General features: G+C 36.7%; 6 protein-coding genes across 6 annotated transcripts; all 6 read left to right on the top strand.

Annotated features, from left to right (window-relative positions):
* Positions 1-883: 883 nt before the first annotated feature.
* On the top strand, positions 884-1,315 carry CBG15400 (the record flags this gene model as incomplete). Its single annotated transcript, XM_002645300.1, has 1 exon — positions 884-1,315. The coding sequence occupies one exon, from the start codon at positions 884-886 to the stop codon at positions 1,313-1,315; it is 432 nt and encodes a 143-aa protein (XP_002645346.1).
* Positions 1,316-2,238: 923 nt separating this feature from the next.
* CBG15401 lies at positions 2,239-2,505 on the top strand (the record flags this gene model as incomplete). The annotated part of the gene is made up of 1 exon (XM_002645301.1): positions 2,239-2,505. The coding sequence occupies one exon, from the start codon at positions 2,239-2,241 to the stop codon at positions 2,503-2,505; it is 267 nt and encodes an 88-aa protein (XP_002645347.1).
* Positions 2,506-3,554: 1,049 nt separating this feature from the next.
* Positions 3,555-3,824, top strand: CBG15402 (the record flags this gene model as incomplete). The annotated part of the gene is made up of 1 exon (XM_002645302.2): positions 3,555-3,824. One exon carries the CDS (start codon positions 3,555-3,557, stop codon positions 3,822-3,824), a length of 270 nt encoding a protein of 89 aa, XP_002645348.2.
* A 3,587-nt stretch (positions 3,825-7,411) lies between these two features.
* On the top strand, positions 7,412-7,714 carry CBG15404 (the record flags this gene model as incomplete). Its single annotated transcript, XM_002645303.2, has 1 exon — positions 7,412-7,714. The coding sequence occupies one exon, from the start codon at positions 7,412-7,414 to the stop codon at positions 7,712-7,714; it is 303 nt and encodes a 100-aa protein (XP_002645349.2).
* A 3,801-nt stretch (positions 7,715-11,515) lies between these two features.
* On the top strand, positions 11,516-12,280 carry CBG15405 (the record flags this gene model as incomplete). Its single annotated transcript, XM_002645304.2, has 2 exons — positions 11,516-11,649; positions 11,701-12,280. 2 exons carry the CDS (start codon positions 11,516-11,518, stop codon positions 12,278-12,280), a joined length of 714 nt encoding a protein of 237 aa, XP_002645350.2.
* Positions 12,281-15,570: 3,290 nt separating this feature from the next.
* CBG15406 lies at positions 15,571-15,843 on the top strand (the record flags this gene model as incomplete). The annotated part of the gene is made up of 1 exon (XM_002645305.1): positions 15,571-15,843. One exon carries the CDS (start codon positions 15,571-15,573, stop codon positions 15,841-15,843), a length of 273 nt encoding a protein of 90 aa, XP_002645351.1.
* Between the last annotated feature and the right edge of the window lie 678 nt (positions 15,844-16,521).

The following is a 16,521-nucleotide window of genomic DNA, read 5'->3' as shown; positions in this document are numbered from 1 at the left end:
GATGCGCTAGAAAAAACTCTTTTCAGCGAATCCGTGGAAAAGAACAAATATTTGAACAGACAGTTCGAAACGCGGGAAATCCTTTGGTTCGTGTTGATGTGAGTCATTCTGGTGGCATTGTTGATGATGACTGCTGTTGATCTATTTCGGCTTGATTTTTTGGCCTTTATAAGTAGCTCGGAATTTTTCTAAGATCACATTCCGTATTTTGTTATTGAACTATTCTCAAATTTATTGTTTGGAATTTTATATTTTTCAATCTTTATGACTATTTTTCTCTAATGTTTTTGTCTATCATTTTAAGCTCAATTATCTCTGTTCTTTCAAGTGATATCAAAAAATGTTTTACTGATAAATTATTTATCATAATATCACCAATATTTTATTAGTTGACAAACTTTCTCTTATAAGAACCGAGATAATTAGGATCAAATTACACGTGTAGCAAAACCCAAAAATTTCTGAAAATCCAATATTTTTTTGAAAATCCAAAAGTTTCTTAAAAATGCAAAAATTTCCAAAAAATGCAAAAATTTCCCTACATTTAAAAAAATCCAACATAACCAATCCAGCTGTCTTCGAATTTATTGCTTGAAACTTTATATATTTTTATCACTATTTTGGTCTAATATTCACAGCAAATTCTCTTAATTCTCTTAATCTTAAGCAAATTCTCACACAAATTTTGGATAGCTCGTATAGCGACCGAGATAATCGAACTCAAAGTACACAGGGTAAGCTTTTATTATAGCATTTACTGCATGTTCTGATAAAAAATGATTGTTAAACATTTTGTTTTTTGAAATTTAGATGTGTTTTGTTTTTCTCGACTTCGCGTTAGAATAAATTAGTTCTTATCTTCATTATCAATTCTCCCAGAACCATGGCTAATAACTACGGAAACGCCGGCTACAGCGGACCCCCACCCAATGGACCATATGGAAATGCTGGATACAACGGACCAAACGGACCATATGGAAATAATTCCGGACAACCGCACCAAGACGGAATCCCAACGTTGCATTATGGAAACGGAGGATATTCTGGTCCACAGGCTCAATACGGAAATGGGGGACAGGGACAACCATCTGGACCTTATGGTGGTGCTGGATTCGCTGGACCAACTGTTGGATCTGGATTTGGAAATGCTGGATATGCTCCTCCACCACCACATGGAGCGCCGGGACCTGGATTTGTGCCGGGAGGAGTTGCAGTTCATGATGATCATCATGATGATCATGGAAAGCATGGGAAACATGGGAAGAAAGAACATCATCACCACCATCACCATCACCATCATGACCACCGCCACTAAATGGAATCTAGAAATGCCTACTTATCAATTGAAATGTGATGTTAACGTGACTTAAAAATTTTTATTACCAAATTAAAAATGAAGCTTTGATTCTTTCTTTGTTTTATTCAAAAACTCATGAAAAGTTAATAACACCCGCCACCTGATTTTCCTTATAATGCTTCTTCACAGTTTTTTTAGTAGTGCTTGCCAGTGAACTTCAGTCGTGTGAGATCACAGCTTATCAATGCCATTAAAAAGTAAAAGTGGGGGAAAAAACGTTTGAGCATACGTGTCAGTGTCAACATCATTCAAAAATAATGTTTGAGTCGGAAGAACTATAGTAAAGTGTAGTCTTTGAAAAGAAACGGATCCGTTATTGGCAAAATTTGAAGTGACATTAAAGAAAGTCCAATGAGCAAATAAACATTGGTCCCTCAGGAATTTGTCCGTAGGAAATCTGAAAACATAAATTTGGCAACAGTTGTCCGAATCCAGCAATATTTGAGTTCAATGTCAAATGTTTATTGTCACAAACACTTCACGCAATGTTATTGAATCTTTTCAACTGGATCCAACAAAAGGAATTTTCTTTATTCGATCCACATTTCATTGTCCACGCACCAAAGCCAACAGTTGAGTCAGTTTTTTTGGATGCAGATGTGTTTCGCATGAGTTCAACTGACTAATGTCAATACCAAAAACGCGAAAAACTACAAACTCGAATTTTTCGTTTTTTCTTGCCCCCACCCACGTTTGCCCTTATCTGTGGTCGTTAGAATGCCAACTCAACCTTTTATCTGCACTCGTGATGTTTTCTTCAACCACTGTGGTTTCCTTTAAATAGACCTGCCCGCACATCTATTCATCATATCATTTCTTCTTCCATTTTTCAAAAGTTTCCTATTTCCTCCTTATTAATCTTGAATAGTTTCAGAACCAACATGTCGCATCAAGGACACGACCACGGATCTGCTGACCACTGTCATCAGGACCATCACGAACATCAAGACAAGCATGATGGACATCACCACGACACCCAACACGATGCCCATGGACAACACGTTCACCATGCAGGAGACCATTGCGACACTCAACACGGTGGAAATCATCAAGCTGGAGAGCACTGCGCCCACACTCAACATGACGGACATGCTCATGAGCACGGCGACGGACATGCTCATGATCACGATGCTCATGGACATCATTAAATGTACACTTATTTTTCTGTAACCTTTCAGTAACTTGTCCTACTAATTCTTGTATAATTTTTCTGCCTACAATTTTCCTACTAATTTGGTGTACAGTAAAATTTTGAAACGCATATTTAGCTTATTTTATTGTGGTTGGGTCTTAGAAATCTGAATTCTAAAAACTGGAAACTACTTTTTTCAATTCTTCAAGAAAATCGGAAAACAAAGAATAACGAAAATTGATTTCGAAACAACAGAAATTATGAAGCTTAGGCCATTTTTTGGCCGCATGAAAACGGGAAAAATTAATGGATTTAATAAAAATTGATGTTCCAATTTTGTCATACAGTGATGAAAATAAATATATGAAAAAATACATGTTTTCAGTTGATTTTGATCATTTTCAGGAGTCGGGAGCTCGGCTGTCAGTTGTCTGATCACTTTGAAAGTACAGACCTAGATTGAAAACTTTGCATTTACAGAATTTTTCGAAAATCTCTGGGTATTTTGGTCTTTATACATAATTATGATCCTTAAAAATAGTTTTCGTCCTCAACGATAGATTTGGTCCCTAATGTTTAATACTATTATTTCACGTTTTGTATAAGAACTCACTTTGCGCTAAAACAATAAAACTTAGAAGAAAGTATGAAAATGAAAAGTAGAAACATATTGACAGTTGAGAACTGAAAGTATATCTAAAGACACATATTATCTATGAGGACCAATATTTTCTTTAAGAAACAAAATAACCGACTAGAGCCAAAGATTCGTTTTGAGTCAGCGTTTCACACCTTGTATGTTTCTTGAAAGGAAGGAAAATGACTAAGACAAATAAAACTCTCGTCATTTCTCGACGGCTTATTGACCGTGAACTATTTTATCACTATCGCCTATTTTTCACATGACTCTCTACGCACACAGTTTTCTTTAAATACCAGCTGAGTTCTCTTTTCTCGTACTTGCTTTTGACTTAAATTCTTTTTTTACATAGGATTGCTACGCTTATTTGTTCTTTCCGCGTTATGTATCTTTTTGTTTTCATTGAAATCGTATATTTCAGAAAAATGTCGCATCACGGACACGGAGGATATGCTCCATATGGAGGCTACGGAGGACATGGTGGATACGGAGCTCCACCACCTGTTCACGGAGTTCCAGGATACATGCCACATGGTCATGTTGAGACTTATGGAGGACACCATGGAGGACACATTGATACTCATCAACAAGTTCATCATGAGACAAGCCACCATGAAGGACACAATAGTGGTCATGTCTACGAGAGCCATCATCAGACTTCTCATCATGGTGGACACCACGGAGGACACCATTAATCTTTATAACTTCTACTGGGCATTCGGTGTACATTTGTAAAATTTTCATGTTTTTAATCATCTGCTTAATGAATAATACATTCGTTTTTTTGTTTGAAACAGTAGACAAGACGATAAATGCATATTTTCACAGCCCACGTGTTTAAACCCACTAGTTTTTTTTTTTGACTAAATTCGTTTGATTTTTTAAAATATTTTTTTGTCTAGGTTGACTGACATGAAACCTGCATTTTATTTTCTCGATTTTTTTGTGATGAATGTGAAGGTCCTGACGCGTCGTTTGCTTGTTTGCTTAGGTCATCTTTTCGAATTAAGTCAGCTTTGAAAATGTTGTGTTGTTCTGATAATAAATCAGGGATTGGCTTCATTAGGATTTTGTAGATCCAATGAGACATATTGCGTGAATTCTTTATTGCGCTCAAAGTTGAAGCTGACTTGAGTTAACTTTTTTTTTTATTATTCATGAACAGGAGACTGCTCATGATAATTTAACTCTTTTTTTTAAAGACTGGTATGCACCATATGACGTGACAGATTAACACAATGCATGTCTTGAAGATGCATCGGTTTCTATTTTCCCTGAAACCATTCTGCAACACGAGATCGTTCATAGAACAATTATAACCTCGTAGTCTTTGCAGATGATCTGAGTTGATGAGTTGGTTGATCATACACTCACAATTGGCCTCTCTTCACGTCTTCTCAATCTTTTTGTGACGCTGCTACAGAATGCGGGGTTATCGAGGAGGGGTACTCTTCAAACGTGCTGCAGGGTGCACAATCGATTGTGTATTCCAATGTCAAATCATGGTTTCTGAAAATAAATAAAACCTAAAAAAAGAGGAACTCATCGTACAAGAGTTCAAAACTATAGTCGGTCAGGATTTGCCAGCGACATCCGATTGGTATGTTTTTAGCGCAACACTGTTTTGCACCTCTGGGTTGTGTAGGTGAGACAGGAAAATAACCTCTTGAGGCAACTATTAGAAGGATTGTAAAAAGTGCTATAACACTAATCTACCTGTTATGGAAGGACAGAGAAGGGAGGGTAGACAAACGATCTATTTCTTCTGCACTTCTCTCAAGTCGGTTCGTGTGGTGGAGATACAGGGATGGTTTCTGTGGGCCCGAGGAAAAGCCGTGTTAACCAGTCTAGGTCACAATCGGGTGCAGAATCAATTCCTCGATGACGACCCTCTCGTCACAAGTGTCTTTCTTTGTCGTTTGCCACGTCATAAGGAGCCCCATTCCTTTCTTGCTCTTCTTTCTCCTCATTTCTCTTTTTCTCTTTCCCATTTACAATCATTATTGTTTCCCGATAAATTGTTTTTATTCTCAGAACTACAAAAAATGCGATTGTTCAAATATCCATATTTGGTCCAAAATGAGATACTCAACAACACGGAATTCTCGGATCTATTTATTTTTTCTTTCGTCTCTAAAAAGATAAAGAAGCTAATTGAATCGTCGTCTCAAATGCAACGATTCAAAAATGTCAATATCATTAGATATGATCATCGTAACGGACGAACTTTTGTTTGTATTCCCTTCCATCATTTTCATGAACATATGCTGCAAATCGCCGAGCACGATGATACCGAAAATGATTATTTCCAATTAAATATGTCTGGAAAGATGATTGATTTCAGGTGGGTCATGATTAACAAGGAATCATGAACATATCAATTTTTCAGAATTATCTACGAAGACAACGATTACTGTCCTGTTGCATCTTATCAACCGGATGAATGTGAATCTGTCCTCAGTTCTGTTCATGACTATTTTCAAATTTTAATCGGCAACTCTGTGGAGTATTATTGGTATGCGCACGACTACACGAAGCCCATTCCACAACTTCAGAACTTATCGGCGTGTATTGACATGCCTTCAGAACAATGGTTGGACATGCAAAGATTTAAAACTCTATTTCCTTATGTCCTACTTTAAAATTTATTGATATCAACATTTTGAATGTAACAGCTCCAATGAGTCCGGAATCCTAATTCTACCAGGCAGAACATATTGCGATGTTACAATTCGAACCCACTCTTCCAGCTATTTTCCGTTATTTCCAAGGAAGACAAGCATTTTTGAAATGGTGGGAGTGCGATACTCAAGATGTGATTGAGTTTGTGAACAAATGGAAATCAGGAGAGGCATTCGATAAGCTGGAACTCATCAGAATTAAAAATTTTGGAGACTTCTCTCAAAATGAAATTCTGCAAGCGATAGGAGCAAAACATATTGATAGTGCCAAGGAACCACCAACACACGTTTTACCGAAAGTGTAAGTCATTATCCTACATTTTTGGAAACACTGTGATTCTTATCAAACCATGACTAGGCCTTGACGTTCACGGACTTATCGGATCTTACTGGTTCCTCGCAGTTTGAAAATATTCGGACCGCCGTGAATCCGTAGAATTTAAAAATTCACAACATTACTATTCATGACAAGCTAACCCTATTTTCCCGAGTGCACCCTTGCCACTGTAGTTTCTCTACTGGGGTAAACAAAAAAAATTTCAGGTACCGCGACATTGCATTTGATGAACAACCTAATACGGATCCAATCACCAGTTATACATATGTCGTCAGAGATACAGATAATCGTGTAGCATCTGTTTTGGTTCAAGGCAGAACATTCAATTTTGGAGTTTGGGATAAAACAGAGGAAGAATTTTTGAGAATCATGGAATAATTGCGGGATCTTGAATCATCGGAATTGTGAAAGATTTCCTTTATCCTACCATATCGCATTCCATTTTTTGTTTCATATGATAACTTTTGTCCCCGTCTTTCCTGTTGCTTTATCTGCTGTTTTCCTAACTTAAAATAAATTCAAGTAAAATCTCAAATCAGCAAAATTCTGAAAAACTTATATCATCTTACCGTATTGTATTTTTGTTTTTGTTATTCAAAACAATCTAGAAATTGGACACTTTTTTTACTGATGATAACATTGTAAGTGTGTTTTATTTTACTTTGCTCCATTTCTTTTAAATAAATTCTAGCGCTGTATTTTTTTAATCCAATGTCAGAAAACATGGATCATAATTCAACACTATGGTTGGCCAGATTTGGCAGGCTACACCCGACCTGTCTTTTCTTTTTGTTTTCGCGCAGCCCTGGTTCTGCTCAATTCACCCCTGGCTGTGTCGGGGTTCGGGTTGAGTAGATGAGAGTCAGATTAACACAATGCATGTCTTGAAGATGCATCGATTTTTATTTTCCCTGGAACCATTCTGCCACACGAAATCGTCTAGATAACAATTACTACTTCGTAGTCTTTCTAGATGTCTTGCAACGATGAGCTGGCTGATCATACACACACAATTAGTACGTCTCCGATAGTGAGGAAGGTCCGAGAGCCAATAAGAAAAATTAGGACGGAGTTATCTGCGCACCTGATGCAGGGGTGCACTATCGATTTCTCGAAGATGACCCTCCCCTCCCATGTGTTTTCCTTCGCCACGCCAGAAGGTGTTCCATCTCTTTATTACTCTTTCTTTCTCCTCTTTTTACGTTTTCACCCTCGAACATTCTCGTTTCTCGATAATTTTCGTTTTATTTTCAGAACTACAAAAATGCAACTTTCAAAATACCAACAATTAGTGCAAAATGGAATACTTAACAACATGGAATTTTCGGATCTATTTATGTTTTCTTTCGTCTCCGAAAAGATGAAGAAACTGATTAAATCATCGCCGCAAATGAAACGTTTCGAAAGTGTCAATACTATTAGATATGATCATCGAAACGGACGAACGATTGTTTGCATTCCCTATCGTTACCGTCATCACAAAATACTGAAAATTTCCGAGGGCGATGAGATTAAAAACGATTGTTTCCAGTTGAATGTGTCTGGAAAGATGATTGATTTCAGGTAAGCCACGATGAGCAATGAATCATGAAAATATCATTATTTCAGAATTATCTACGAAGACAAAAAATACTATCCTGTTGCAATTTGTCAACCAGATGGATGTGAATCTCTCATTTCATCAATTCACGGTTATTTTCTTGATTTTTTCGGCAACTCTGTAAAATATTATTGGCATGCGTTTGATTGCAAGACGCCTATTCAACAACTCCAGAATTTTTCAGCATGTATATCTTATCAATATGGCATGCCTGGCGAAGACACGCAATTATTGAACATGCCAAGCTTCGAAAACTTTTTCACATCATCTCCTATCTTGAAATATGTTAATATGTACATTTTGAATATAAGAGAAGCGTTGAGTCCTGAATCCAAGTTCTATCAAGCAGAATATCTTGAACTTTTCCAAAAGGAACCTATCCTTCGTGCTGTATTACGTTGTTTTCAAGGAAGACAAGCAATCTTGAGGTGCGAGAAATGCGATTTTCAAGATGTGATCGAGTTAGTGAACAGATGGAAGTCGGGAGAGGCATTCGAAAATCTGGAACTCATTAAAATTAGAACTTCCTCTGGTCATTTTCCTCAAAATGATATTCTGAATGCGATAGGAGGAAAACATATTGACCATGCCAAGAAACCAGCTATACATACTTTGCCAAAAGTGTAAGTCATGTTTTTACACTTTGCAAATTCAGTAACTCTTGTCAGACCATAGCTAGAATTTCACATTTACATATTTTTCGAATATTGTTGGTTTTTAACAGTTTGAAATTTTACGAACCACTGTGAAATCCCTAAACCCCGCAAAACTCTTGTTATTGGCAAGCGAACCCTTATTTCCCGAGTGGGCCCTCACCACTATAGTTCCTCATCTTGGAGATAAAACAGTTTTCAGGTACTTTGACATTGCATATGAAAGAGAACCTCGTACATTTCCAATCACCAGTCATACGTATGTCGTCAGAGAAACAGATAATCGAGTTGCATCTGTTTCGGTTCAAAGCAGTATTTTCAGTTTTGGAGTTTGGGATGAAACAGAGGAAGAATTTTTGGAAATCATGGAATAGTTGCGTATCGACAGATTTTCAAAATTAACTAATTTTTAAAAATTTGAATCTATCTGAAGCGTATCGTGTTTACCCTAAATTTGTATATTGATTTTTTGACACATTGAAAAGTTCTGAAATTGTTTCTTTTGTTTCATATGATAATTGTATTTCTCGTCTTTTATATCCCTTTAACTTATTTTTTTCAATATTTAAATTAATTCAAGTACTCGTTGTGTATTACAATGTCAAATCGTGGTTGTTGAAATTAAATAAAACTTAAGAAAAGAAGAGCAAAAGAAATCTGAACTATGGCCGGGCAGATTTTGCCAGCGAGTTATAAACTTTTTTTTCAGCTCAACGCTGTTTTGCACCTCTGGGTAGTGTAGGTGGGACAGGAATAACATCCTCAGACAGCTATAAGAATGGTCATAAATACAGTGCGCGTCATAAGTATAGCGCCCCTCTCAGAAAATGGGTTTCCAGACTTCCTGTATCCGAAAGGAAAAATTTGTTTATATCATCTGAACAAGCGTCTAAAAGAACCTAATTGTGGAAATTTTTGTTTCCATCGGTTGCGCTGGGTCTGATCTATGGCCGAAACATCGGATATGCACCGCGTCAAAAGTATAGCGTGTTTTGGGGATTTGGCCCTGTAATCATCATATCTAGTTATTAAAACTGGTTTTTGTGCTGAATATCTAATTTTCGGCACGTTTTCATAATTTTGTGGGAATATGAAGCGCCTGACTTAGGTGAATCATGGATAAACCGGCGGTTCAATCATCGAAGCTTCCACAGCCGCCCAGATGTCTAAAATTAGTGATTCCAAACTGTAAAGCTCCCTAAATAACATTTTTCATCATGTTTATTATTATAAAAATACTTTCGACTTGACTCTTATATCCGCAATGTCTGTTTCGAGGTGTTGTTTCGAACTCCACCTCGGCAACCTTCAGATCCATCAGCTTCCGACCCCACCAAAAATTTTTCTATGGCATTCAAGACTTCAGGAACACCCTTCTAAATCCCCTCAAGTTTACCAAGTCCATAAAATCACGATAACATCACCCGTTGGGCTGATTAGTTTGTGACAGATCAGCGAAAGATCAGCAAGTAGAATGCATCTGTTTTGAAAATTCAAAAGCGTGATTCTTCTCAGTTTCTAATCGAGAAATAGTCAAAACGACTTCATAAGTACTCTCTAGCGTTTCTTAGAACATCACATTCACAGAATACCAGAGATTGTTTTGGATTTTTGTATGAAGGTAATCCCGAACAAAGAACGCTCAAACAGCGAAGCTGTTCTAGATTTTATCGACTTGGAAAACTTGAAGGAATCTAGCAGAGTCTTCCTGAAGTCTTGAATGTCTGTTTGGAATCACGAATTTTAGACATCTGTGCGGCTGTGGAAGCTTCGATGATTGAACCGCCGGTTTATTCATGATCCACCTAAATCAAACGCTTCATATTCCCACAAAATTATGAAAACGTGCCGAAAATTAGATATTCAGCACAAAAACCAGTTTTAATAACGAGATATGGTGATTACAAGGCCAAAACCTCAAAACACGCTATACTTTTGACGCGGTGCATATCCGACGTTTCGGTCATAGATCAGACCAAGCGCAACCGATGGAAACAACAATTTCCACAGTTAGGTTCTTTTAGCCGCTTGTCCAGATGATATAAACAAATTTTTCCTATCGGATACAGGAAGTCTGGAAACCCATTTTCTGAGAGGGACGCTATACTTATGACGCGCACTGTAGTGCTATAGCACTAATCTACCTGGCATCGAAGGACAGAGAAGGGAGGGTAGAAAAACGATCTACGTCTTCTGCCCTTCCCTCGAGTTGTGTTCTTATGGTGGAGAACGTGCTGAACAGGGGTGGTTTCTGTGGGTCCGATTAGAGGGCGTGTTAACCAGTCTAGGTCACAATCGGGTGCAAAATCGATTTCTCAATGACGACCCTCTCGTCACAAGTGTCTTTCTTTGTTGTCTCGAGTCAACAAATTTGTGGGAATTTTAAAGCATTTTACATCATCTCGTATGTTATTTATTGTCATGGCAGCTCATTTTTCGCTTTTGTTTATTGCTTTATCCGCTTTTTTTCACTTTGAATAAGTTCCAGTACATGTTTTTTTGCATGTCAAATTGTGATTTCAGGAAAAGAATGAAGAAGATGGGAAAATAATTTCTACAGGCAGCTATAACAATGGTGATAAAAAGTGCTATATCCACCATAAGAACACAACTCGAGGGAAGGGCAGAAGACGTGGATCGTTTGTCTACCCTCTCTTCTCTCTTCTTCGATGACAGGTGGATTAGTACTATACGTGCTGAACAGGGGTGGTTTCTGTGGGTCCGAGGAGAGGGCGTGTTAACCAGTCTAGGTCACAATCTGCGCTCACTATTTGCCTTTCTGCCTTTTCTGTATCTATTGGGCCATTTGCAATGTTATAAGTCGTCCCTTCTTCCTTTCCATTTTTTGATCATTGTTCGTTTTTTAGATACTCTCCTGTTGGTTTCACTTCTTTTCCCAAGACTCTTTATGCTCTGCAATATGTTTTATATTTCCAGGATTACAAAAAATATGAAGCTATCCAAATTTCCCTATTTGCTTCAAAAAGAGATATTCGACAACATGGAATATCGGGATCTCTTTCTATTTTCGTTTGTGTCTAATAAGATGAAGAAACTCATCAAATCATCTCAAAACACTAGATTCAGAAATATCAGTTGTATCAGATATTGCGGCATGAATGAAACACCGGTTGTTGATATTGTAACCAAGAATCAATTGAGAGAGGATTTCGTAGACATCAAGGAACATGAGAACACTGAAAAATACTATTTTCAGTTGAAAGTATTTGGAAAAATTATTGATTTTCGGTGAGTTATGATAATCAAGAGATCATAAAATTACTTTTTCAAAAAATCCAGAAGACACCACTTCCTTGAAGCAGCATTTAATCCGGATGAAAGTGAATCCGTCATCAAATCCATTCACAATTATATGGTTCATTTCTTTGGCGATTCTATGGAATATTTATGGCTAACAAGCGATTGCATGAATCCTATCCCACAACTCCAAAACATAAGTTCATGTATCCGAGTGTGGCATGTTAATCCGGATTCGATAGACCTTGAAAACTTTTTTTCAACATCTCCACCTTTCAAAAAGATTGAATTTAACGTATTTAGACCAACAGATTTCAGTCCGGATTCCAATTTCTATCAGGCAGAGTCTGTGGTGACAGTTCAACACCATAACACTTTTCCTTCTGTTTTACGTCACTTTCAAGGAAAACAAGCATTCGTGGATTGCACTTATCACAATACTGAAGATTTGATCGAGCTTGTGAAAAGATGGAAATCGGGAGAAGCATTTCAAAAGCTGGAAGTATTGAACTTTAACGTTTCCGAGGATGATATCGATCAAGACATTGTTCTAAATGGAATTGGAGCAAAATACATTGATGCAAGAAAAACACCGCCGACACACACTTTGCCCAGAATGTAAGCCATTTTGTATAACCTAAACACTCAAATAGAATGACCCCTTCCTAATTTTAAACGTTGAGCAAATTTATCTCAATTCCTGTTAAACACATCAAAGGGGATTCTGTTACAGTATTCACGGCAGCATATTCTTGAGATCGCTTTATCAACTGTTGTTTTTCAGATGCGATTGGTGCCAAAATCGTCCGAACACGAATCCAATCACCAGCCACACATATGTGGTAAGAGAATCAGATAATCGTGTTGCATCTGTTTTGGTTCAAAGGAGAAAGTTCAATTTTGGAGTTTGGGATAAAACAGAGGAAGAATTTTTGCGAATTGTGGAATAGTTGCGGAGTCTCGAAACAACAAAATTGTGGGAATTTTAATTCATTTTACATCATCTCGTATGTTATTTATTGTCATGGCAGCTCATTTTTCAATTTTGTTTATTGCTTTATCCGCTTTTTTCACTTTGAATAAATTCCAGTACATGTTTTTTACATGTCGAATTGTGATTTTAGGAAAAGAATGAAGATTGATAAAATGGGAAAAAATTTCTACAGACAGCTATAATAATGGTCATAAAAAGTGCTATAGTACTAATCCACCTGTCATCGAAGAACATAGAAGAGAGGGTAGACAAACGATCCACGTCTTCTGCCCTTCCCTCGAGTTGTGTTCTTATGGTGGAGAACGTGCTGAACAGGGGCGGTTTCTGTGGGTCCGATTAGAGGGCGTGTTAACCAGTCTAGGTCACAATCGGGTGCAAAATCGATTTCTCAATGACGACCCTCTCGTCACAAGTGTCTTTCTTTGTCGTTTGCCACGTCATAAGGAGTCCCATTGCTTTAATATTCTCAATTCTTTTTTTCTTTCTCGCTCATTTGATTCTCTAAAATCTGTACGTTATTTTCCGCAGTATCAGAAAATGCAACTATTCAAATATCCATATTTGGTCCAAAATGAGATACTTAACATCATGAAATTTTCGGATATGTTTATGCTTTCTTTTGTCTCCAAAATACGAAGAGCCTGATTAAATCATCGGCCCAAATGCAACGATTCTAAAGTGTCAATACTATCAGATATGATCATCGTGACGGACGAACTTTTGTTTGTATTCTCTTCCATCATTTTCATGACCATATGCTGCAAATCGCCGAGCACGATGATACCGAAAATGATTATTTCCAATTAAATGTGTCTGGAAAATGGTTTGATTTCAGGTTGGTCATGATGAGCATTGAATCATGACAATATCATTATTTCAGAATTATCTACGAATTCGACAAATATTATCCTGTTGCATTTTATCATTGGAATGAAACTGAATCTCTCCTCAAATCTATTCATGATTACTTTCTTGATTTCTTCGGAAACTCTGTGAAGTATTATTGGCATGCGCGCAACTACTACAAAAAGCCCATCCCAAAACTCCAAAACTTATCAGTATGTCTATATCATCGGCCTGGGATGGGTAAAGACTCTTACGCATTGAACATTTGAAGATTTGAAAACTTTTTCTCCACGTCTACTGTCTAACGTCTACTGTACATTTGATGTAAATTTGTAAAATCTTTATATTTTAAACCCGTTACTTAATGAATAATGTACACTTGTTTTCCTAAATTTGAAACATTAGAAAAGACGATAAAGGCAACATCCATATTTTGAAAATTATAGTTTTTGACAAGTGTCTTCTGGTAATGATTGTTTAATGTTTCAAAGATTTGTTTTCTTGGAATGCTCAGTTGTCAAGGTACTGAATTTGAAAAAAGGACCCCTCACTTTTAACTCTAATGCACAGAAAATGAAACAGGTCACAGAATTTTTCAATTTTTTTTTCAAAGCACTTTTTGATATCTTTCTTAAGAGCCGAAATGTTTTTCAAGCTTTTCAGACCTATAGCCGCTTATACCAGGAAAATAGTTCATAGCAAACATCGGTGATTTATAAACTGAAAATTGAAAGTTCTGAAATAACAAGAATTAAAACAAAAATTAATCGGAAAGTTAAGATATATAATAGAAAATTTTAGACATTGAGCTGTATGAAAGCTGATATTTTTCAAAAATGACTCACATAAAAAAGACAAACATGTCCTACATTTCTTTTCAATAAAAATTATATTCTATGAGACGGATTTAAAGTGCCTCTTTGAAAGCTGAAATTTTGATTTAAACGTTTGTTTTAATATTTTCTAGAAATCTGCATTATGCAAATATTGTCATAGTTTCTGCTCTCTGAAAAAGTAAGAAACCAATGGAATTTCAATTAATTTTGAATTATTTTCAGACAGACGGTTTTTCATCCAAACCTAACACAGGTCACAAGATTAACCAACCACGTGTTTTTCAATTGATTTTGACCATTTTCAGGAGTCTGGAGCTCGGCATTGTCCGAACACTTTGAAAATTTTCAAAAGCGTAAAAAAATTTTCAAAAGCGTAGGCTTAGATTGAAAACTTTGCAGTATAGAATTTGCTTAAAATTTCTAATTTTTTAGCTATTGGCCGATTTCTAAATGGCACCTGTTTTTTTCAGTACAAAAACAGAAAATTTTGGATGTCTTCAGAAATCGGCTAATATCTGAAAAACTAGGAGTTTTCAAAAAAATTTTGTGAGTGTAAAGTTCTCAATCTAGGTCTGTTTTATAACCTAGAAATTCTAAATAGTGATCGGACACTTGACAGCCGAGCTCCAGACTGTTGAAATTAGTCAAATTGGCCGAAAATCAATTGAAAACACGTTTTTGTATATCGTATTTATTGGTACTATAGACATCAAACTTTGAGATCATGAAAACCAATTTAGCAAAAATATTTTTGTTTAGTCAGCCTTTGGTCTGCCCACTGATCAATTTCAAAACACTCCAACATCACGAGGGTGGAGCTACTTTTTCTAGATCATTCCCTTCTTGACCTATGAGTCAGACAGATCGGTTTCTCGTTCCGCTCCTTGGTTTGCTTTGGCCCCTATTGTCGCGGAGGAAGTTTCGAAGATGACTAACGCAAATAACAATACCTGTCATTTTTTCGCAAACTTATCGGGCGTCAAATGTGTGGGGAGGGCCAAATGCCACCATTGCATTGATAATTTCAATTTTATCTTTCACATGACGTTTTTTTTTCATTCAAGCAGTTTTCTTTAAATACTTGGGTCATTCCTTCTTTAGACATCAGTTCCTCGGTGTTTCCATCTGGATGAGTTTTATATATTTTTCAGTGTTGATTTTTATGTTTCTTTTCAATCTTTTTCCTTCATTTGACAGTTATAATAATACGAACTAGTTTCTCAAATTACAGAAAAAATGTCGTACTACGGAAACGGAGGATACGGAGGAGCCCCATACGGAGCCGGACATCCAGGCTATGGAGCCCCACCACCAGTTCACGGAGCACCAGGATACATGCCACCACCAACTGTCCACGTCCACACCGATGGAGGACACCACGGAGGACACCACGATGTTCACCATCACGGACACCATGACAGCCATCATCATGGAGGACATCATGGAGAACATCACTACGAGAGCCATCACGAGAGCCACCATCATGGACATCATCATGGACACCACTGAATGTAATTATACTCTGTACATCTATACTTTGTACATCTCCTGAAAATAACTGCTGTCATTTTATCTCACTCCAAGCCTACTACTGAATAAATTGTCACTCTCGTTTATTTCATTGTTTTTATGATTAACACAGCAGTTAAGAAAAACGGACTTCCAGATTTTCCAGGTCTATTCAGGAGAAAACATAAGTTTCCAGTATTTCCTTTAGTCTGATATTATGGAAGAAAACTTTGTTATAGTAAATTCTCTTTTATTCAAAAACCTATTTTCAAACAGAGAACAATTTCCTATTCTGAAGAATTTTAACAGCCAAAATTTGACAATAAAACACGTTATCCTAAATAGATGTTTAATAGTATTGAAAAATCTTGAAATTTTGAAAATTGTCATTTTTCTTTGTTAATGTCACAACGAATGAAAAAATGAATAAAAAACATGACATTCCAAATGTCATGTGTGTGCTAAAGATTATGGTTTATTTTAGAGTTTCGTTTATTGCTATTCCGGCTGGTTGACACTCCTTATCAGTGTCTGGTTTTATGTTTTGTAAGCTTTTCCCAATAGTTCAAGTCCAAACCTCACAAACAGAGCAATAAAATGGATCAAAAGGAAAATTTTGGTTTTAAGGCAAACAGAAAATGGGATTTTTTTTCGTACTAAAAGTTTTATAGTTTTTTT

The sequence above is a fragment of the Caenorhabditis briggsae genome (assembly GCF_000004555.2).
Source record: "Caenorhabditis briggsae complete genome, chrX, whole genome shotgun sequence".
Taxonomy (NCBI): domain Eukaryota; kingdom Metazoa; phylum Nematoda; class Chromadorea; order Rhabditida; family Rhabditidae; genus Caenorhabditis; species Caenorhabditis briggsae.
Note: the sequence above shows the minus strand (reverse complement) of the source record. Positions and strands in the feature narration are given on the sequence as shown.